The sequence below is a fragment of the Muscardinus avellanarius genome (assembly GCF_963383645.1).
Source record: "Muscardinus avellanarius genome assembly, chromosome: 4".
Classification (NCBI taxonomy): domain Eukaryota; kingdom Metazoa; phylum Chordata; class Mammalia; order Rodentia; family Gliridae; genus Muscardinus; species Muscardinus avellanarius.
This window is the reverse complement of record NC_137789.1, coordinates 114207863-114231719: the sequence shown is the minus strand read 5'-3', so window position 1 is coordinate 114231719 and position 23857 is coordinate 114207863. Positions and strand designations below refer to the sequence as shown.

General features: G+C 33.6%; 1 protein-coding gene across 2 annotated transcripts in view; it reads left to right on the top strand.

The window, feature by feature from the left end:
• Positions 1 to 23857, top strand: part of CTNNA3 (catenin alpha 3) — a gene marked incomplete at both ends in the record, with an annotated part of 1656346 nt that overhangs the window by 1603102 nt on the left and 29387 nt on the right. For both annotated transcript variants that reach the window (XM_080694112.1, XM_080694111.1), the window contains one exon: positions 7603 to 7737. In XM_080694112.1, coding sequence (XP_080550238.1) covers positions 7603 to 7737 — 135 coding nt within the window. The remainder of the gene's footprint in view (positions 1 to 7602; positions 7738 to 23857) is intronic.

Genomic DNA, 23857 nt, shown 5'->3' with positions numbered 1-23857 from the left:
GTGTATATACCACAGTTTTGTAACCCATTTATCTGTTGAGGATACCTAGACTGGTTCTACAATTTTGCTACTCATAAATTGTGCTGCTATAAATATAGATGTTTATATGTCAGTATAATATTCTGATGTTTCTTTGGAAAGATGCCTAGAAATGTTATAGCTGGTTATTATGGTAGTTTTATTCCTACTCTTCTAAAGAAACCATACACTGATCTCCATAGTGACTGTGCTAGTTTGCAATACCACCAACAGTGTATAGGCATCCCTATTTTCCCACATCATCATGAAAATTTATTGTTGCTTATTTTCTTGATTATTGATATTCTAACTGGATTTAAATAAACCTCATGGTAATTTTGATTTGCATTCCCCTGGTTGCTAATGATTTAAATGTTCTTTTATATATTTATTGCCCATTTGTATTTCTTCTTTTGAAAAATTCTATTCAGTTCTTTGCCCACTTTTTTATTGGATTTTTTTAAACTTTCAATTTTTAAAGTTTTCTGAATAGTCTAGATATCAGTCCTCTAACAGTGTAGTTAGCAGTTTTTTTTTTCTCTTTTCTTTAGGGTCTCTCTTCAGACTAAATGGTTTTCTTGAATGAACAGAAAACTCTTTATTTAAAACCATTCCATATATTGATTATTTTTATTTTGTGTGTTTTAAGGGTCTTATTAGAGAAATATCTACAAGTATCTATAGGTTTGAGAGTTGGTCTATGGCCTTTTGTAGTTTCAAAATCTTTCTTCTAATTTTTAGGTCTTTTATCTGCCCTGAGTTACTTCTTGTGAAGGTTGAGAGGTTGAGGTCTAATTCTGCTCTTCTACATACTGATAAAGAGTTTCCCAGAACAATTTGTTGATTGTTTTTTCTACAACTTGTGTTTTAGAGTTCTTTGTCAAAATTCAACAGGCTATAATATGAATATAAGTTTCTCTATCTTCTTTACTATTAATTGTCTCATGTGTTTGATTTGTCCCAATAACATGCTGTTTTCATTACTATAACTCTGTAGTATAATTTAAAATAAGATATTGTGATACCTCCAGAGTAATTCTTATTGTTAAGCATTCTTATTGCTAAGAATTACTTTGGCTTTTCTGGGTCTTTTATTTTTTCATAAGAACAAAACAACCTTTAAGATATATTTACATTTTGACAAAATACTGCTGATGACTAGGCTCATTTGAATTATATTATACTGGTGTTATGGGTCCAAATATTATATTTTAATATAACTCTACTAAATAAATGTTTAGAGAATTAATTATGTCATTATTACATGACTCAAGATCATAACTCCCAGATATACCTTTTAACAATATGTTTTGATGCTAATGTTGATATAAAATTTATTTTAAGCACAGATGTGAATGCCTAGATTTATTTTATGCATTAATGAATTTCTACTTTATAAAGACAAGTACCTATCAGCTTCTTAGGAATACATGTGACTAAATACTAAAAAATATTTTATCTCTTTGCATCCATGACTAACAATCTCCACCTGAAAGGTATGGTTTTTACAATTTTTTTCACTGAAACAGCTTCTTAAAATGCTGTGAGGGTGGTTGTATATTCAGCTTAATTTTATTTATACATAATTATAGCCCAAGGAACCAAAGAACAAAGTGCTCTAGTATATAGGAGGAACAAGTTATCTGGATAGAGGATGGGGAAAAGATGGATGAGGAAAGTTCCTCTTTACATCTAGATACCTGTATTTACCAAAAATTCCAACTAAGTATAATTATTAAGATTTACTGTTTCATATCTTTATTCTATGTTCATGAAAACACATTTTTACAAGTTCTAACTTAATTAATTCATCAATTGAAAAAATTCCAAGCAAAAGAGTGCTCTGATACTTTTGAGTTGGACTCTATTAGTTAGTTACCTTATTCTTTACCTTGTTGTTGGCAGTCCCAAGGTGACAGGACATTATAAGTTAAGAGACAAGGGATATTTCTCTGGTCTTCTTGCTCTTTTGATAAAGCTACCAGTTTTCAGTCATGGGGACTAAATCCTTATGATCTTTTCACATTCTAAACAACTCCCCAAACTGCTCAACTTCTAAGTTGGACTAAATTTTCACCCTTTAAATACCCCATAATTGGTATTAAATTTCAATACATGAAATATTGGGGAATATACTCAAATCATGGCAATAAGTTTTGTTTTGTTTTTAGTAGGCAGGATAGAGCATGAAAATAGTTGAGAATCATATGTATTAAGTATGAAATGTTAATAAGACACATAAATAAAGTAGGCAAATGTATATGGGTCCTCTGAACACAGATCTGGATGATAGGGATTAAAGTTTAGATTATGTAAGTGATGGATGAAACCAGGACAGCACCTACTTCTGTCCAAGAAGAGGGTGAGAGTAAAGAGATGGTCTAGGACAAATACTGCTTAAATCAATAGGGGCAAGCAAGAGTGGAGTGTTCACAAAGAAAGTCAGAGAGGCTGCTGTAAACCTTGGATAAAAAATTTACAAAAATGGAAAGAAAATTATAAGAATTAAGAGAGAATAGAATTTCAAAAAATAAAAGATGCAAATGCTGCACATTGGTTAAATAGGGGCAGGATTTCTGTAAACACAATACATTCGGCAATTAGAACAGTAGTGATAATAACAAAATAAAGCTTTGTGGAGTAGAAGAGTCAAAGCCAGTTTCCAGCATGATGAGGAAATAGCATCTTTAGAAGATATGGTTCTAAAAATAATAAAATTGGGGCTGCATGAGTTACTGATGAGGAAGAGCTTTTTTGGGGAAATTTATGTTGTTTTCCTTCTCTTGACTTATTGTTCTGTCTAATGTCCTGAGTACTATATTGAAAAGGATTGGAAAGAGTGGGCATCCTTGTCTTGTTAAGACAAATTCTCATAGTTTTTTTCTCATTCAGTGTTATATTGTCTATGGATTTATTACATATTGTTTTTATAATGCTGAAATAAGTTCCTTCTATTCTCTGTAGTCTTATTTTTAACCTGAATGGGTGTTAGATTTTGATGAATGCTTTTTCAGCATCTATTAAATTCATCATGTGAATTTTTTGTTTTTAGTTCTGTTTATGTGGTGAATTACATACATTTTTGTACATTGAAAAAATTTATTGGTGCATTGTAGTCATACATCTTAATGGAGTACAAGATGGTAGAAGCCTATATGCACACATCACTTATTTAGCCCTTCCCCAAATCCCACCCCATTTTCTTCCCCCTCCTTCCTTCTCATGTGTGGCTTAATGATTGACTTTGATATATTTGTAATTTTTATATGCTTAGCCAGCCTTGCATCTCTGGGATGAAACTGACTTGGTTGTAGTATATAATTTTTATGTGGTTTTGAATGTGTGTTGTTTTACTATGTTTAGAAGTTCTGCATCTGTTTGTCAGTGATGTTGGTTTGTAATTTTCTTTATCTTTCTTTACTCAGATTTGGTTTAATGTGATACTGGCTTCATAGAATGCTTTTGGGAAAATCCAGTCTCTTTCTATTTCATGAAATGGTTTGAGAAATATTGAGACTGGATGTTCTATAACGGTTTTATAAAATTAGGCTGAGAATTCATCTGGACCTGGGCTTTGCTTGGATGATAAGCTCTTTATTGCTGTTTCAATTTCTTTGATGGGCATTTTTGGCCAGTTAAAATTTTCTCTATCATCTTAATTCAATTTAGAAAGGTTGTAAACATCTAGAAATTTGTCAGTTTCTTCTAGGTTTTTCATTTCATTGGAGTATAGTTTTTCAAAATAGTTTCTAAGGATCCCTGGGATTTCTGTACTGTTTTTGGTAATATCACCTTTTTCAACTTGTGTTTTATTCATTTGGATTGATTCTCTCTCTTCTTTTGGTTAGGTTGGATAATGCTTTGTCTATGTTGTTAATTTTTTTTAAGAAACCAGATTTTGGTTTGGTTGATTTTTGTTTTGTTGTTGTTGTTGTTCTCTACTTCATTGATTTCTGCTCTGATTTTAATGACTGCCTGTCTTCTGGCCTTGGGATGAGACTTTTTGATTTTATAGGGCTTTGTGGTACATCATTAGGTTGTTTATTTGGTGATTTTCTATTTTTATGTGAGCATTGAGTGCTATAAATTTTTATCTTAATAGTGCCTTCAAAGTGTCCTAGATATTTTGATATGTTGTGTCTTTTGATTCTAAGAACTTTTTTATTTCTCTCCATATTTCTTTTATGATCCATTTCTCATTCAGCTGTGTGGTATTCAGTCTCCATGTATTTATTTAATTTCTCTGTGTCTTATTATTGCTTTCAAATATTATTCTATTATGATCTGAAAAGATGCAGGTAATTATGTTACATTTGTGAATTTGATAGTGTTTTCTTTGTGTTCCAGGATATGGACTATTTTGGAGAAGCTTCCATAAGCAGCTGAAAAGAACGTGTATTCAGCTGAAGATGGATGTAACATTCTGTATATGTCTAATAGGTCCATTTGGTTTATGATGTTCTTTAGTTATGGGCATCTTTGCTGATCTTTTGTCTAAAAGGTCTGTCTAGTAGTGTGAGAGAAGTGTTGAAGTATCCCAGTATTATTGCATTGGAGTTATGTGAGACTTAATCTCATATGTCTGTTTGTTTTCTTTATTATTTTTTAAATTTTTTATTGGTACATCGTAGTCATTTATGTTAATGAAGTACGAGATGGTAGAGGCATACATGTACACATCACTCATTTAGTCCTTCCCCAGTTCCCGCCCCATTCTCTTCCCCTTCCTTCTCTTCATGTTTAGCTTACTGTTTGACTTTGATACGTTTGTTAATGTACATCATGTACATTAGGGAATTTCTCTATTTCCCCTCCTATCCCCCTCAGTTAGGTCACCTTATTTGTTCATCTATGGTTTCTCCTCTTTCATCTAGAATTTCCCACATGACCGGTTTTTCTCCCTAGCTTCTGCATATTAGAGAGAGCATATGATTTTTTATATTTTGTGACTGACTAATCTCACTTAGCATAATGTTTTTTAGTTCCATTCATTTTCCTATAAATTACCTAATTTTGTTCTTCTTTATGGCTGAGTAAAATTTCATTGTATGCATATCTCATAGTTTTGTAATCCATTCATCTGTTGATGGATATCTTGGTTGGTTTCATAGTTTGGCAATTGTAAATTGTGTGTCTATAAACATAGATAGGCATGCAATAGTTTGATAATTTGGTTTTCATTCTTTTGGGTAGATACCCAGAAGTGGTATTGCTGGATCATATGGTAGATTAATTGCCATTTTTCTGAGGATCTCCCATACTGTTTTCCGAAGTGGTTATTAAATTTGATTCAAACTTTGCATGCTTTCTTCTTGTATACACAATCTGGAGCTTCGCAGACTAGGTTATTTAATAATATAAAAGATAAATTTCTCAGGAATTTTCCAATACTTCAGATTATTTATTAATTAAAGCTGACCTCCTGGATAGACAAGTTCCAGATTCACAAATTCCACCAACTGTAGATTGTGTACTACATAGTGAGTCCTACAATGCTTGTTTGTACTGAACAATGTATAAAGCATTTTATCATTATTTCCTAACCAATAGACTATACCAGTTATTTATATAACATTTACATTGTATTCAGTACTATAAATAACCTAGAGATAATTTTAAGTATACAGGAAGAATATGCATAGGTTTTATAAAATACTCTGCCATTTTGTGTAAGGTAATTGAGCAACCTTGAATTTTGGAATTTCTGTAGATACAGAGAGATAAATGGACTGGATAAATAGAGAAATGTATGAAACATTTTCTGGTATTTCATCTTAGCATTAATTTATAGTTTAGAATAGAATTAAAGCCTTTCATAATGTTATAAATTATATAAATAATATCTATTTATGTAAATGTATATAAAATACATAATGTAAATTAAAACTATTGATCCTATATTTGCTGATCATTTTATATATTCCTTTTCAGTGTGTTTTAAACCCACATATTTTTATACAATTTGAATAAAATAGTATATGAAATTTGAAATACTGATTTTATTAACTTTTCAAGAAAACTTTCCACATCCTTAGATAAGATTATTTTCTTGAGACTATATAATGTCACATTATATGATATGCATATATATTTAGTATTTCCATTATTTTAGGACACTTGGGTTATTTCCAAGTTTTGCTATTATAAGTGGTATGGCAATGAATATTTTTGCATATAAATCAGCATCTACTTTTTATATTCTTAGGAAAGTTATTAAAAGTAGCATTTAGTTAAAGAAGAGTATTTTTAATGTGTAATCATTACTCAGGGGAAAGAGCACAAAGACTAAATGCTAACCTAAGATATTTAGCATGTTATAATGAAGCCCCAAACTTCTATGGGTTCCTCATAGAGGATAACACCATAGAGAAGGTTGATTTTGGTAAATAAATTTAATACATCTCTAAAATGTGTACTACTTTTTGGCTCTGGTTATATCATAGCTGTTATCTAAGGTAAAAAATAATTCCTTTTGTCTGTTACAATCTAAGAACACAATACTGAAAGTAAAAAAGCATATGTTTTGTTTTAGTTTATTTTTTCTGAATCAATAACACAGGACAGACAATAAGGAACTGTGCATCTCAAAGAGTATTCTAACAGTAACCCTAGGTAAGGGAATCATTGCACTTTAAATATTTCTTTAGAATTATCTACTACTGGGTATCTTTCTGAAGAGGTTAAAAGCAGAGAAATATAGTAATCTATGCATACCCATGTTCATAGCAGCACAATTCATTATCACCAAATTATGAAACCAACCCAGGTGTCCATCAACAGATGAATTGATTACAAAATATGGGAAATGTACACAATGGAATTCTACTCAGCAATAAAGAAGAACAAAATTATGTCATTTGCAAGATGATGAAAGGACCTAGGGAACATTATGTTAAGTGAGATTAGCCAAGCACAGAAAGTGAAGGGTAATATGTGTTTTTAATATATGCAGGATAGGGAGTAAATGGGATATAAGAGGGACTCCAGATAATGAATAAGAAACCTTAGTGGAGCCAGGGAGGAAATATAAGGGTATGGGAAGAGGAAGACTGAGGTTAATCAATGAAAATATTACCATCAACTTTGTGTTTACATGTGAATATACCAAGGTCAATCTTGGTATTCTGTATTTTGAAGGAGGGAGAAACAGGTTACCATGTGCTGTGTGCATGCTATGTAATTTTTAACATAATTTATATTATTATGGTGAGACTATAATGTTCAAATAAAAGCACATTAACAACATAATAAGATTTTTGTTATTGTCCTGCTTAAAAATACTTATCTAAAATATACTCTAAAAGCTTCTAATTATATTAGAAATAAAAAGTAGCTTACTTTATCTATGCTCTCATGTCTGAAAATTCCTTTAATATTTACTTTGCCTATAGTGAAGTAATTGGGTTGAATAATATTCTAATGGTGGAAGGATATCCAAATATACATAGGTGTAATCTTAGAAATGGAATACAATAAAATAAAAAGTTTCTACCTTATAAGTATTGATAATGCAAATATTTACTCATTTTGATTCACCTCTTATTTGTTTCACTATTTCCATTTTTGTCTTTGATGTATATTTAGTGTCCAGATCCATCCTGCAAACAGGACCTACTGGCCTATTTGGAACAAATTAAATTCTACTCCCACCAACTGAAAATCTGCAGTCAAGTAAAAGCCGAGATCCAGAACCTGGGAGGAGAGCTCATCATGTCAGCTGTGAGTACGGCCTGGCTCTTACATGGTTACAGGTGGAAGGCATTTAAGACAGAGCAGCTACACCTCTACTCATACCACCAAGTTTCCTACATAAGTTTTAAAATTTTTTATTGGTGTATTGTACTCATACATCATAATGGGGTTAAAATCTTGTGTAGACATACATGCACACATCACCCAGTCAGCACCTACCCAGTCTCCACCCACTTCCTCCCCATCCCTCCCTCCTATGCTTGGCTACAATATGAATAAGAAAATCATGTGCTTTAGAGAGATTCCTTCTCCCCGCCCCCTCCCATCCCCACAGTTAGGTTGTCTTATTTGCTCCTTTATAGGATTTCCTTTTTCATCTTGAGTTCCTCCTTTACTTTCACATATTAGGGAAAGCATCCGATTTCTTATTTTTTGTGATTGACTAATCTCACTTAATATAATGCCCTCCAGTTCCATCCATTTCCCTGTAAATGCTGCAATTGTGTTTTTTTATGGCTGATTAAAATTCCATTATTTACATATCCCAGAGTTTTGTAATCCATTCATCTGTTGATGGACATCTTGGCTGGTTCCATAGTTTAGCTATGGTGAATTGTGCAGCTATGAACATAGATACACATGCATTAGTTTGGTAGTTTGGTTTTCTTTCTTTTGGGTAGATACCCAGAAGTGGTATTGCTGGATTGAATGATAAATTTGTTCCCATTCTTCTGAGGATTCTCCATACTATTTCCCAAAGTGGTTGCATTAATTTGCAATCCCACCAACAATGTTTTAGAGTTCCCACTTCTCCACATCCTCGCCTGTATTTGTTGTTATTTGTGTTTTGAATGATTGCCATTCTAGTTGGAGTTAGGTGAAATCTCAGGGTAGTTTTGATTTGCATCTCTCTGATTGCCAGTGATGTTGAGCATTTTTTCATGCATTTATTGGCCATTTGAATTTCTTCTTTTGTGAAGTGTCTATTGAGTTCACTTGCCCATATTTTGATTGGATTATTTGTTTTTTTTAGTGTTGAGTTTCTTAAGTTCTCTGTATATTCTAGATATTAGTCCTCTATTAGAGGAGTAGGTGGTAAAAATCTTCTCCCATTCTGTTTGCTCTCGATTGAGGTTGTTGATAGCTTCCTTTGCTGTTCTTCAGTTTCATGCAATCCTACTTTCTACATAAATTTACCTTAGGGCAAGCAAGCCAAATCAGAGTTTGTATTAAAGCATATGTAATTATACTGGCAAGAAATCTTACCACATCTCTTAAATAAAGACATGTAGATACAACTTAGTTTTATTTACATAAAAGATTAAAGAATAAGTCAGGTTTAATAACACAGTTGTTAAATTGCAGAAAGTTTACAATTGGAACTTCAAATTAAATCCAGTAATGTTTCTGAAATCGATGTGGGGTGCAAATTGATAAAAGGTTTCTATTGATATTCATTTTTCATTTTTATTTTTTTAATATAGAAATTCAGATCTTGAAGTTTAAAAAATATTTCCACATCTATCTTTTGCAGTGAAGTATGATAAAATATATAGTTTTAGAGGTACTTGTACATATTCTTTGATGGTCTTGAGTTTCAAGCTGTTTAAAAACTATCATGGTAGAAATAATGTCTAATGTTTCTACTCATCTTTTAATAACACTATATTATTTATATAGAGAGGTTATGGTAATAAAATAATATTTGTTATCTCCTTTAGATCCAGTTAGCAATGCCTTTGGAAAGGACATAGAGAAAAATTATAAATATGTTAAAGTGAAACACTGTGAACTTAAATTCTTGAGAACAATTTTTAAAAAATTAAACCAATGTAGTTATAATTTTGTGGCATCTAAGCCCTCTATATCTCAGCATGAATTTTCTTTCAATAAATGATTTTTCACTTTTATTTAGTATATTTTAATTATATACCATACTGAATTATAAAATAATAGGAAGATACAAATACACACTCTTGGAATACTTACCTCTGGATCTCAGAGCCCCCTTTCTCCCCATCTTCCTACATGTCTTTGAAATTGGAATTCTTAATTTTATATATGTATGTAACATTATTTCAACTGTTACATTCTTTTATTTATTTATTTATTTATTTTGCATTCTGGAGATGAAACCCAGAGGCATTTGACCTCTGAGCTACACCACCTGCCCTATTTTTTATTCTTTATTTTGAAACAGGGTCTCACTAAGTTGCGAAGAGCCTCACTAATTAGCTGAAACTGTCCGCAAACTGCGATCCTCTAGTCTCAGCCTCCCAAATGCTGGGATTACAAGCGTGCGCCACCACGTCTGGCTTGTTACATTCTAAATTATTTCTGTCCATCTCCCTCCCTGAGTTCCCCCCATCACTCCATTGAAGTCTCTGTTCTACGTAATGTTACCTTTAATTTTCCAATAAAAGAATGAAGTTGCAAAAATAAAAGCGAAGGATAATGACTAATGGTAGCGATGAGGAAACAAATTTGTATTGTCTCTTGCAATAACATGCCAGATATATTATTTATCTGTGTACGTTATTTTCTCTACTAATAAAATAATAAAATTCAAGAAGGGTTAAATAGCTTCCCCATCGTCATAATAGCAAATGGCAAAGCTGGGGTTTAACTTCAAGGCCTATGAGTTCCCTCAGGTAGACAATCTTGAGTCTGATGAGCACAAGTCAAAAGTGAATAATTTGAAAATTATGTAGTAGAATTGTTTTTAGCTTTTCATTACAGTAAATATCAGAGAAAAATAATGCTTAATTATTTTGATATAAAAATTTTACAGGAATAAACGTAAAAATATGACCTGTATTATACTAGACATTTTAAAATAAAATGAATTTTAAGTAGTCACAAGCCATCTAAACCAAATTATATGTGTGGACATATACATATGCATATCTATACATGTATACATACATCTAATGTATAGATGTGTATATGCAGATTCTCCTTCATTTATGATGGAATAATATATGGATCAAATTATTGAACACTGAAAACATCATGAGTCAAACGATTAATGCATTACAAAACTATGGGATATGTACACAATGGAAATTTAGTCATGAAGGAAAACACAATTACATTATTTACAGAAAAATGGATGGAACTGGAGAACATTATGCTAAGTGATATTAGTCACAAAAATAAGAAATTGGATGCTGACTCTAATATCCAAAGCTAGGGAGAAAATGGGTCATAGGAGGAACTCTAAACGAAGAAGGAGATATTATTGATGGGCAAATAAGGCGACCTAACTGAGGTTATGGGAGAAGGGATGAGGAAAATTCTCTAATGTTCATGATGTACAATTAACAAAAATAGCAAAGTGAATCATTAAGCCAAACATGACTAGGAAAAAGGGGGAGGGAATGGGGTGAGAAATGGGAAGGGCTAAAGGAGTGATATGTGCATGTATGCACATCTTGTACTCTATTAAATACTCTATTAAGATGTATGACTACAATGTACCAATAAAAATTTAAAAAATAGGTTCAATATATCTAGCCTACTGAACATCATAGCTTATCCTATTCTTACTTAAACATGGTCAGAATACTCATTTTAGTCTATAGTTAAGTAAAATAACAGAACACAAAGTTTATTTTATAATAATATGTTTAATATCTCATGTAACTTATTAAATGCCCGCATCTTAAAGAACTAACACTGGAAGCACAGTACATTTTAATGTATGAGTTGTTATTTACTTTTGTGATCTTGTGGCTTATTGGTAGCCTTGGCAGCATTATGGTACTATATATTTTTATCTCATGAAAAGATAAAAAAATATATTTTTTGGTGGTAGTGGGATTCCTAGAAACCCTTCTAGCTCCGGGCTACACTCCCAGACCTATTTTTATATTTTTATTTGGAAATAGGTGTTCTTAAGCCAAAAAAAGGCTGGCTTCGAACCTGCGTGATCCTCCTGTCTCCGCCTCCCAAGCATGGGAATTAAAACATGCGCCACCATGCCCAGCTGAAAAGATTAAAATTTAAAGTATGGTTTTTCTGACATGTGTACCACTTTATCATTATCTAAAAATAAAAAATATATAAGTCGCCGGGCGTGGTGGCGCACGCTTGTAATCCCCGCGCTTGGGAGGCAGAGACAGGAGGATCGCGCAGGTTCGAAGCCAGCCTTTTTTTGGCTTAAGAACACCTATTTCCAAATAAAAATATAAAAATAGGTCTTGGAGTATAGCCCGGAGGTAGAAGGGCTTCCAGGAACCCCAGTACCACACACACACACACACACACACACACACACACACACACACACATATATCACACACACATAAATATATATATATGTGTGTGTGTGTGTGTGTGTGTGTGTGTGTGTGTGTGTGTGTGTGTGTGTCAAATTATCACTAGTCAATAACAATATATATTCATGTACATATATATCCTATATTTTGGATTATTAGATATCAGCCTTTATTTTCTCATTTAACATTATACATCTCTAAATAAGTTAAAATACATATTTATTTGTAGATAAAAGTATATCCTGCCCGACATGAGACAGGTGGAGCTCACAGGTTCGAAGCCAGCTGCGCTGGCTTAGGAGACCCTGTTTCAAAAAAAAAAAAAATGTCTGTATCCTGTTAATTTTTCTCAATTTCCCATATACAATATACTTCATAAGATCTAAATTTATATTTTATTTTCCAAATATATACTACTTTCTTGTGTTGCTTTCAAAAGAATTTTATGTCCAACCTCTACATAATTGTTAAAAAATTGTCCCTCCAAAATATAATTTCCTTCAGATATATAAACTGAGTTTATATTCCTTCCCACTTGGTATGGATTCAAATTCATGAACTTTACATATCTTACAGATAGATTAGGCAGGAGCCATTTAGAATCCATGATATATGATTTAAAAGCTGAGTCATTTTATAAAGGAAGAAATAGCATTTTAAATCCAAAACTATTTGTCATCATTTTGCCCACAATTTTCCTAAATCTGCAAAAGAGAGCATGCCCCTTTCACATTGCTTACTGTCATCTGCTTGCAGGTAGATCCTCGGAAGCTTTTAAAATACATTCCGTTAATGTGCGCCAAAGCACATTTGCTTAAATCTCTCAGAAATCCTTTTCTTTTTTTTTATTCCTTAAATTAAAAAGACCTAATCTAAGTTATTTTTCTATGCAGTGTCTTGAAGAAAAGCATGATTCGAAAGTAGGAAAATTCATTAAAATTATAGAAATTTGGTATTCAAAACTATAGACTATTCAATGTTCACTAAATAAAATTTACATTTCAAGATCAGGTTCATAAAACAATGCATTAAGATAAACATTTGATTAGAAAAAATCAGTATGAATGGAATGCATTTCTGAAATGAAAAAGCAGAGTATATTTTGGTCAGAGTGCTAGAGTTGAGGATAAAGAAGAATTGAGAATGTGAAAGAATTTTAAAGCTGTTTGCATAGTATACCATTTAATTTTTTTCTCAGTCAATCTTACATCTATACTCTAAGTACTTACTCTTGAGTCTTATGTTTTTACCTGTAAAGTAACCAAAATTAGTTAAAATCTGCTGCTGTGGCTCAAGTACCTTCTCTGTATCCAGCATTGCGGCACATCTGAAGGGCACAAAGATGGCTATATGGTGACTTGTTTACAAGATAAAGTACATACAAACCTTAAAAACATAAAATGTACCTATGTATACAAAAGTGATTCCAGAACAATGTATATATGAGTATAGATGTATACAAGTGGATTGTACAAGTGCACATACCTCAACAGGGACAGGAATAATTAATTCCCATCATGTGTACTGCCTGGCATGGTGGCGCACGCTTGTAATCCCTGTGCTTGGGAGGCAGAGACAGGAGGATCACACTGGTTCGAAGCCAGCCTTGCTGGCTTAAGAGACCCTGTTTCAAAAAATAACAAGAAAATAGGTCTGGGAGTGTAGCCCATAGAAGGGCTTCCAGGAACCCCAGTACCACAAAAAAAAAAAAGAAAAAAAAGAAACTAAGGTGTACTTATGATAGAAGGCAGCAAAAAATTCAAAGCATATAGAATAATAGAGATAAAAAAGAGAAGATGATTTTTAAAAAATTATTTCAAATCAAAGCTACCCTGAGATTTCACATAGTCCCGATTAGAATACCAATCATTAAAAACAGAAACAATAACAAATGCTGTCAAGGATGTGGAGAAATAGAAACTCTGGTTCATTGTTGGTGGGATTGCAAATGAGTGCAACCACTTTGGAAAACAGTATGGAGGATCCTCAGAAGAATGGGAATGAACCTACCACATGACACAGCTATACCACTCCTACATAGCTACTAAAAACAATTGAAACCAAACTATCCTAATGCATGTGTATCTATGTTTATAGCTTCACAATTCACAATTGCCAAAGTATGGAACAAGCCAAGATGTTCATCAACAGATAAATGACTTAAAAACTATGGGATATATACTCAAAAGAATTCTCCTCCGCCATAAAGAAGAACAAAATTATGTCATTTGCAGGGAAATGGATGGAACTGGATAATATTATGCCAAATGAGACTCACCAGTCATAAAAAGTAAAAAGTAAGATGTTCTTCCTTATATATGGAAGCTAGAAAAAATTGAGAAAGGGTAGGAACTCCAGACAAAGTAGAGGAAACCTTAGTAGAGTGAAGAAGGGGACTTGAGGGAGATGGGAAGAAGGAGGAAGATTTGAAGAAGAAAACACATCAATAGATATGATGAACATAAATTTATCAAAGCCAATCACTTATATAAGCATGAAAAGAAAGAGAGGTGGAAGAAATAGACTGAACTGGGAAGGGCTCAGTGACTACCATGCACATGTATACCTCTATTACCCTGAACATCAACAAAATGATCACAATGCACCAATAATTAAAAAAAAATGTTAGAGAGGAAAACAGTGAGAACCTGTAATCAGGCACTCTTCTCTTGATAAGCTATGTGTGGAAAGATATCTATCCACATAAGAAAACACTGTGCGGTCAGAGTTTGAGAACCAGTTTTCTCTTGGATGTTAAGAGTGAAGACAAAGGAATAATTAAGACTTAACCCTAAGGGGTTAGTATTTGATAGCTTAGTCAACAGAGGCATCTTTAAAAACTACAACTTGAATGAAGATAAGACTAGGAGGTGTGAGGAACTACATTCAAATTTTATTATAAGGTGACTAAAGGATTCATGGAGAAACGTCCAGGAAAAGTTGGGTTTATGGTTCTAGACCTTAGGAAAAAGGAATGGAAGAGAAATTGATAGGAACACCCAGTGAACATGAACGATATATAATTTTTTAAAAAATAGTGAAGAGAGAGATCCATAAAAATATTTTCTTCAAAAAGTAATTCTAATATAACTTTCTCAAGACAGAGATGTAGTTTGGCAGTTTAAACAAAATGAGAGTTTATTCTTTTCATAAAGTGTTTTGGCAAATGGGAAAGCCAGGATTGTTACAACAGCTACAAGAAATCATCAAGGAATCAGGTAACTTTATCTTTCTGCTTCATTACCCTTAGGTTCTGGCTGCCATAATCATCAGGGTGAAAAAGTTGAATTTTTTTCCCATATAGCTAGGGCCTTCATATTCTGGACAATGGGAATGAAGATAAAGGCATATGAATACATTACTTTAAAGGGTCTTCCAGAAAGTATATTCCAAAGGCTTTCTCTGACATATTATTGGCCAAAACATAGCCATACAAGTATACCTAACTGCAAGGGATGTGGTTAACATCAGATCGTCACCATTGTTTCATCTAGCTTCTTACCCACAGCACCCAGCAGAGGAATTATGACACATTGTTGAAAGGGAGCTTGTCATAAAGAAATAAATGTGGGCATATTCTAGCTTACATAAAGAAAAGAGGAAATCCAGGAGAAAAAAATAAATATCAAATGCCTTTAGTTCTTAAAATTATCCATTTTCCAAGTGTCATACTTTTAAGTCAGCAAAATTTTATACTCCTTAAATTTATTAATCATATAATCACTGGCTTTTGTGGATTTCCTTTAATGTGTTTAATTGCACTCTCTTACCATGAAGTAGGTATACAAAGGCCACAATTTTAAAAAATAGACAAATATATGAAACTAATCAGTTGAGGGGAAAGATCAGCAAGACTGAAAATTTGCCAAGAAACTGTAACACAGCTTTAGAAAAAGTAAGGGCCAGTGTGCATCAATTAGGAATGATAGGGAACAGCAATAATAAAGCTATTGACCAAAAGAGCCATTGGGGACTACAGAACTGAGGCAGTCAAGTTCACACAGAATAACTTAGTAGGTTAATGTACTTGCTACACGGAGGCATGGAAGGGATTAGTTAATGTGCTTTCAGAATGTATTGAAAGCATTTGTAGGAATAAAAATGAGAAAACTAGAATATTTTGAAAATTAAGTTGAATATTCATATGTATAAAAGAAGAAAGAAGCAAAGTATGAAATGGGAGAAGGAAAAACAAGAGAGATAAAGAAGGGGAGAGGAAAAAAGAGGAGAGGAGAACAAAAAGGAAGTAAAAAGGAAAGAGAAAAACAAAGGCATTTTGCTACTCTATTTAACTCTATCAAAGTGTTTCTTGTTTATTTATATGGTTTGTTTTTCATGCTGGATAGGAGGCATCTGGGAGTAATCAGACCTTAGTAATTCAAGGAACATATTTTAAAAACAAACAAAAATGCATTCAGGGTATTGTTGCCTTTTGCATTGCATCGTAATAAGGAGGATTAAAAATCCTCTTGGTATATACATAAACTGATATAATTAATTGGGTTATCTTGAGAATCCTGATCGCATGATGCATCCAGTTTTAATAGAATTGAGGGAAAGTTAGGAACAATCAATTTATAACTATTTGTATCAAATTTATTTTGCAAACTATAAAGTAGGTGAGGTTTTTTTAATGGCTTATTACAGTTCACAAAGTTATATGTCAGCAGAGTCAGAACCAGAATCTACTTTTCATGTTCTTTACTTTCTTGCTATTAAAATTAATCCTCTCTTACCTCCCAGTGAGCTTAGTGGCAGGATGATCAGAGATACTATTACAGTACCCAGCCTCAATGATTACTACCTTTGTCAAGAACTAAGGAATTGAAAGATGTGTGGAAGGTTGGCATGGTGGCACATACCTGTAATCTCAGTACTTGGGAGGCTGAGCCAGGATTACAGACTCAAGACCAGCCTCTGCAACATAAGCAAGACTTTCAGCAACCTAGTGAGACCCTGTTTCAAAACAAAAGATAAAAGGTTCTGGGGAAGTAGCTCAGAGACTCTGGGTTAATTCCCACTACCACACACACATACACAAAGAAATAAAGGAAAAAAGAAATAAAGAAAGAAAATGTGGAATGTTCTGGCTAAAACACAATACTAATTGATAATGGTGTTGACTTAGTGATTCTGGATAAGAATTCCTATTTAGAACACACATTTCAGTCTCAAAATGAGAAGCTAACAGAAAACGAGAAACACTAGATCCCAAGTTAGGATAGCCTTATATAGTCTAGACATTAATCTCTTTGAGTTTATTTGTTTATCTATGTTCCTTCCGAATGAAAATTTCTGATCTTAACTGTCTTTTGTTCTACCTTTCCTTTCCCAGTTTCAATCTAAAATACTCTTCTCAGTACCAGTTGGCAAATCACCCATGACAAAGAAGGAAGTATTGTTTTGTTTAGATTTGTTTTAAAAAGGTAGTTCTAAGCTGGGCTTGGTGATACATATCTATAATCCCAGTACTTGGGAGGCTGAGAAGGAAGAACACAAATTCAAAGCCAGTCTCAGCAACATAGTGAGACCTTGTTTCAAAATACAAAGGACTGAGGATGTAGCTTGTAGGTAGGTAGCTCTGGGTTTAATTCTTTAGTACCAAAAAAAAGGTAGTTCTACAATTTGCATAATTGAGAATGAGAAGTTTCAGAGGTCACCTGCTAATTGCAAATCTAGAGAAAGTAGATACATATCTATCAAAATGCTGTGATATTTTGTTTGTAAGTTTAGAATTGATTGGATGTGGCTTTATTGAGACTTCTGTGATCTCTCTTAAGAAGAATAGTGATCCATTTGGTGAAATTAGATCCTTTTATGTGCTATTGCAGAGCTAGACAATATCAATCATCTGGATGAGGCATACACAAACACCAGCTTTAAGAAAGACTGAAATGGAGGGGAAGCAGAAGTAAAATATAAATTTGATGTGAGCGTCTCCCTTGTTAGTTTTACTTCTTATAATTATTTCCATAGCCTTACTTTTTGTGTGTGAAGTAGTTTTGCATTATTCAAAAAAGACATATATTGGAAGAACGTTAAACCTAAGGGAAAAACCTATTTCTGTTCAAGAGAACTGGCTCATCATCAACTCTAAGAGAAGAAAGAGGATTAATTATGTCTTGTGTGTGCTAAACAACCTGAACCATATAACTTCAGAGCCAGAGGTGAAAGGGGAGGCCATTGATGTGAGCAAGATGTATTTGACAACTGTGGGACATTGCCAAGTTCCCCATTAGGCAAAGTGCAGCTGAAGGAGACAAGCAGAGCTAGATGCAGACATCCTGATGTTCACCAGTTTAGTGGGCAGCCAGAGAGAGAGAGAGAGAGCACTGAAGAAACAAGAGTGAAGAAAAAAATGATCAAATTCCTAAATAAATATTTTTTTAATTTTTGGTGGCACTGGGGTTCCTGGAAACCCTTCTATCTCCAGGTTACACTCCCAGACCTATTTTATATATATTTTTTATTTCGAAACAGGGTCTCTTAAACCAGGGAGGCTGGCTTTGAACCAGCGCGATCCTCTTGTCTCCACCTCCCAAGCATGGAATTACAAGCGTGCGCACCATCACGCCTGGCTAAATTCCTAAATATTTTAGAACGGCAAGGTGCTGATGTTAAAATTCATAAAGACAGTAATAAAGGCAGAACTGAAAGCAGATCTGACAAAAGGTGCAAGGTGATGTGGATCACAGGTGCAGACGCAGTCATTTGAGGTGTGATACCATACTACACTGGTATTTGTAGCACAATATGAAGATGTCCTAAAGTCACAAGATAAAAGGTCCTGTGAAGTTTTGTGTGTTTTTTTTATTTTAGGAAAATCGAGGCAATCCCACACTTGCTGTGTGATGCTAGTAAATTCTGAGTGATATTAATAGCAAATCAATAATTGTTCATTATAGATATTAAATATTAGCTTTTTAGGCTTTCATCAGTTCCAGGGCTTCTCAACTTTGGCACTGTTGACATTTGGGAGATGGATAATTTGTTGTCAGTGTGGGTTTGTACTATACATTGTAAAATGTCTAACAGTATCCCTGGACTCTATTCATTTTATTATGCTGGCAGCATATTCCTTTACCTGACAGTACTCCCATCTCCCTGCAGCTGTGGGTATTGATGGCCACCATCTCAGCAATGCCTCTTTCTCTGGATAAATGTCCTGAGGCAACCTGGAGTCTACCTGTCTGAGTGGTAATGTGCCACCACCCCGTCATACCCTGGCAGCCTGTAGCTTATAAATGACTGAGAGGAGGTTACAAAACTTTGTACCCCTTGTCTTTAGGTGGTACCCACTCTGCTGTGCAATTTCACAGCCCCCCATGACATCAAGCCAAAGCCAGTCTCTGGCTGAAATTAATAATGTTCTGGCCTGGCTATAGCCCCTCTCCCAGGCTTCTTCCTTTCCTCTCCTCCTAAAAAAAAAAAAAATCCTTTAGAAAATCACATGCACAAGTTTCTCTCTTTTTATAGATACCTACTTACAAGGAAAATGATTGCATCATTATGTTCTCTACTGTTACTTTGTAGATGGAAAAGTGGTGACAAGAAAATTTCTGAATTCAGTGAATATTCTTATATTATTGACACATTTTGTATATATTTTTATCCTCTCAATAGTGCTATGAGTAAACTCATGGTATCTTGTCGACAGGAAAACAAAGTGTAATAAATGAACATAATTTGACAAATGTCACATGGTGAGTGCGTGATGGGGTGGAAGAATAAGTCTAGGCTCTAGCCTCGGCTCTGTGCCATTCCAAGCTAATGCATATTTATTCTCATTGTGCCTGCCCTGCAACAGCAGCACAGAGATGAGTAAACAAGGTCCCCAGCTGCAGGAGTTCAGAAAGAAAAGACAAGCAAAAAATAGTGATAATTTATTAGAATATTTACCTTACAAATAGAATTTGTATCCCACTTGCTTCTGAAAAATTGCTAGTTTTATAAATTGAGAAATATAAAAATGAAATATAAAAATGAAAATATAAAAATGAAAGTAAAAATTAAAAATAACAGCTCCTAAGGAATTCCTTTAAATAATTCAGACATTTAGGATAAATGTGTTACTTTAGGTGAGGATTTTAAGCTGGAAATTAATAAATTGTCCTAGTAAGTAGTTACTGCTTGTTGATGGATAGCGTAGATATTTACTGAGCGAGAATATTTTATCGTGATTTAATTTTTTATCTTGGGTCATTATCTGAGTAACAGTTGGTAACATGGTGGACAGCATTGTAACCTAGGGGTCAGTAAGAGAATGAAATGTGCAAATGGACATTTCTTAAACTGACTCTCAATAAAGCCTAAAGTTACAACATTGAATCTCAATTTAGTGAAGGTTTTCCAGCAGGGAGTTGTGAGAATATGGTCTGGAAATGTGGCTTTCAGCTAATCTAGCTGGTCACAGATGTCACACTGACAACCTGAAGGAACAAGCGCATTAAGTTGTCTCTTTGCAATATTAGATGTCTCAAGTTAGCTTTTGGCCAAGCCCTTGATCACATGCAATTTGTGGTTGAATTTTCTAATAACACTCAGTGTTTTGGAAAAAAAAAAACAGATCCATAGCCTTTATGTATCATTTATATATCCTGTAAACACTGCTTGTCTATTTTACCTCTGTGTGTGTATGTGTACATGTATGTACATGCATATGTGTGTATATTATAAATTTTTATTGCTGATGAAAAAAATTATGCTCTCTCTTGCACAGTTTAGGAGCCTCATTTATGCTTTCAAATCATCCTCTTCAACACAGAGGTAAATTATTGTAGTCTAGTCTCAGAGGACAAATCATATAGCATAGAAAAATTATAATGAAAGATATGTTGAAGGAAAGTGAGTTTTTTCAAGGTTCATACTAAATTAGTCAACTTAGACTAGTCAATGCTGTGGTAACAACTAGTTCTTAATCTTCAGTGATTTAAAACAACTTTTTCTTTTGCTCACATTTAAGTTTGTTACGAGTTAGTAGGGATCATTTCTCTGCATTGTTACTGAGATACCAGGAATATGTGCATTCCAAAATCTCACTGTGAGGTCTCTGTCATCTCTACACAAGGAAAAATTACCTCCCCAGAGAGGAATGAACATTCAGATGTGAAATGCTTATCATAACATCTAGTACACAGCAGGTACTCATTAAATATTAGCCAGTAGTGGTAGTGGTGGTAGTAGTAGTAGTAGCTAATGAGAGATAATGTAAACTTTAACACAAAGTAATATTATTTATTGATATATTTAATTAAATTATCATTTGTTATTTCAAATTAAGATTAAAGGCAAAAAGCTAGAAAAATGTCTTTAGTAGGACCATTACTTTGTATATTATAAATGTGCTTATTACCCATCCCTGTTTTAGCAGTAGCACGTGATACAGACTCAGGAGGAAGAATAATCTGTGCTTTTGTACCAATATTAGAGTTTGGTTTATACACGGCTAATAAATAATGGATGAATTACATATTGTTCAGCTATCAATATCCCCAGAACAAGGTATAAAGCTCCTCAGAGAGATAGCTGGACTTTACATGTTGTAAATGTTAATGGATATAGTGAATTAGTCCTTAATTTTGAAGAAAAATAGACACAAATATTTTATTCATCACCTGAGTGCTTATATAAATGTCATATGTTTATAATATATGTAATATAAAAAAGAATATATGTAATATATGCAATGCCTATCTATGTACATGAAATCGAGTGCTTTTTAATGCTAAACATCAATATTCAAGATTCACTTATGTTCAATACCTCACCAAAAATGTCTATGAGATAACTCATATTATTACAATTTTTAAAATATGAAAACTAAAAGTTAGAGGTTAAGCAACTTACCCAAGGTCACAAAGCTATAAAGAATCACAGAGGGATCTTAAATCTGAAAATCAAGTGCACATAAATAAGTTGCCTGGCAGAGGGGTACAGAAGCCTTAATGAAAATGTCAACTATGCAGATATAGAGTTTCTCTCTCTCCCTTTGAGCTGGTGGGCCATCTATCTATGATGGGTTCGTATTCACTTTTGTGATAAGTATAGTAAGTGAAAACAATGAGAGTTGACATTTGGATAATTAAATCACTTTCATGTTTTATTTTAATCTTCTCATCAATGAGTAGAAGTTCATTATTATCCCCATTTTATAGATGGGAAACTAAGGCTTTGAAAGCCTAGGTACAAGGAATAAGAGATTCTTTTCTCCTTCACCTCTATCTTCCATCTTCCTATCATCCAGAATGGTATTTGACAGTCCCTAACATTTAGCAACAGTGACTTTTGGATCACAGATATAAAATCTACCTGTTCACATAAATGTTCTCTGATTTTCCCAATGTTTTCTGCAACAGTCCCGAATGTCCATCACTGACATTCATACTCACACACTTTTTTGGAGTGGGATTTACAACACAGAATCCTCAGAGTTTAGAAGTATTATACCTTCATTCATTACCTCCCAACCCAATTATTCCAAGAAAGGACATTTAAGGCATTTCTGCCCAGAGCCAGTCATTAAATAAAATAAAACTAATATGCTGATGTGCATCTCAGTGCCAGACTTTCTTAAAAGCATCACTAATAATTTATAGTCATGACAAACCCAGTCATTTTTCAGCATTGTGCCAATAATAGCCTTTGAACTTTTGGTCATTTCTATCTTCCTGTCTCCTCTATCTCCCATTGCACAGATACAGATCCCTGGCTCTTACTATACCTCTTTGACCTTTATTTGGCCTCTTTTGTGTTTTAAGCAATTACTGGAGTCTATGAAACAAGCCTCCCCTTTGTGCCATTTAATTTAATTAGACATCTCATTTGAGATCTTGCTGAGTCAATATTTAGTTCCTTGTCTATATTTCTGGGACAACCTAAAACATTCCACACATTAGGTAAGTAGCATAATATGCATGGGCATATGAACTGAATGTGTTAGTTTGCATTCTTTTTCCCTGTATAATATACAGGAAATGGAGGCACTACTACAAACTTCTATACCTTGCCTTCTCCCTAAATTGCGCTCCTCCATGGTTGACATAGTAAGTCCGTTTTGTGGAATGTAACTTATGCTGGAACAGAAGGAAGAGCAGTCCTTGGCATCATCCCACTAATTTTGTTTGTAGAGCTATTTTCCTAAGGTAGCATTTTCAAATAGCCCCATTATGCATCTGCTTCTCCACCTGGGAGCACTAGCCATGCCAGGTGCAATACCATGGATGACATAATTTTGCCTAATGGCATTAAGTGCTTCGGAATATACTGCAAAGAAAGGGGAAGGTGACAAATGAAACTCCAGAGCAACTCCAGGCTGTTTATTTTTGAGTGGTCAGTGTAAATAGTAGGACTGTTTGTGGTAAGTGATGGTAAAGGTAATTTGAAAGCTGGAAAAGAGATTGCCAGCTAATTCATACAAGAGGACCGGCAATGCTGCCCTTGCCAACCTTTCTGACTTGGAAGGGCTTCCAAAGGAAAAAAAAAAAAGAACTTTGTTTTATCAACAATTTCTGGGGACACTTATATGAGGAGGATTTACACAAACATGAAGAATACATGTACACACATAAATTCATTTTAAAAGCATTAAGTTCTTAGTTTTTTTAAAGGTTATATTTAGTTAGTATAGCTAATTTGCAAAACCCTACTTGTAAGGTACTATATTTCATATGTATAACCTTCCCTAGTTATTAATGTGTAGGTATGTTTTTATCTTTACTTTGTAAATGGTAGTCTTATATCTCGTGGAAAGTTAATAACTTGTCCATGTTCAGATTCCATTGTAAAATAAAAAACAAGAAATGAACTCAGTTCTTACTGATTCCAAAGCTCACACATCTTGTAAAAAGCTCCTGCTCTATAGGATAAAA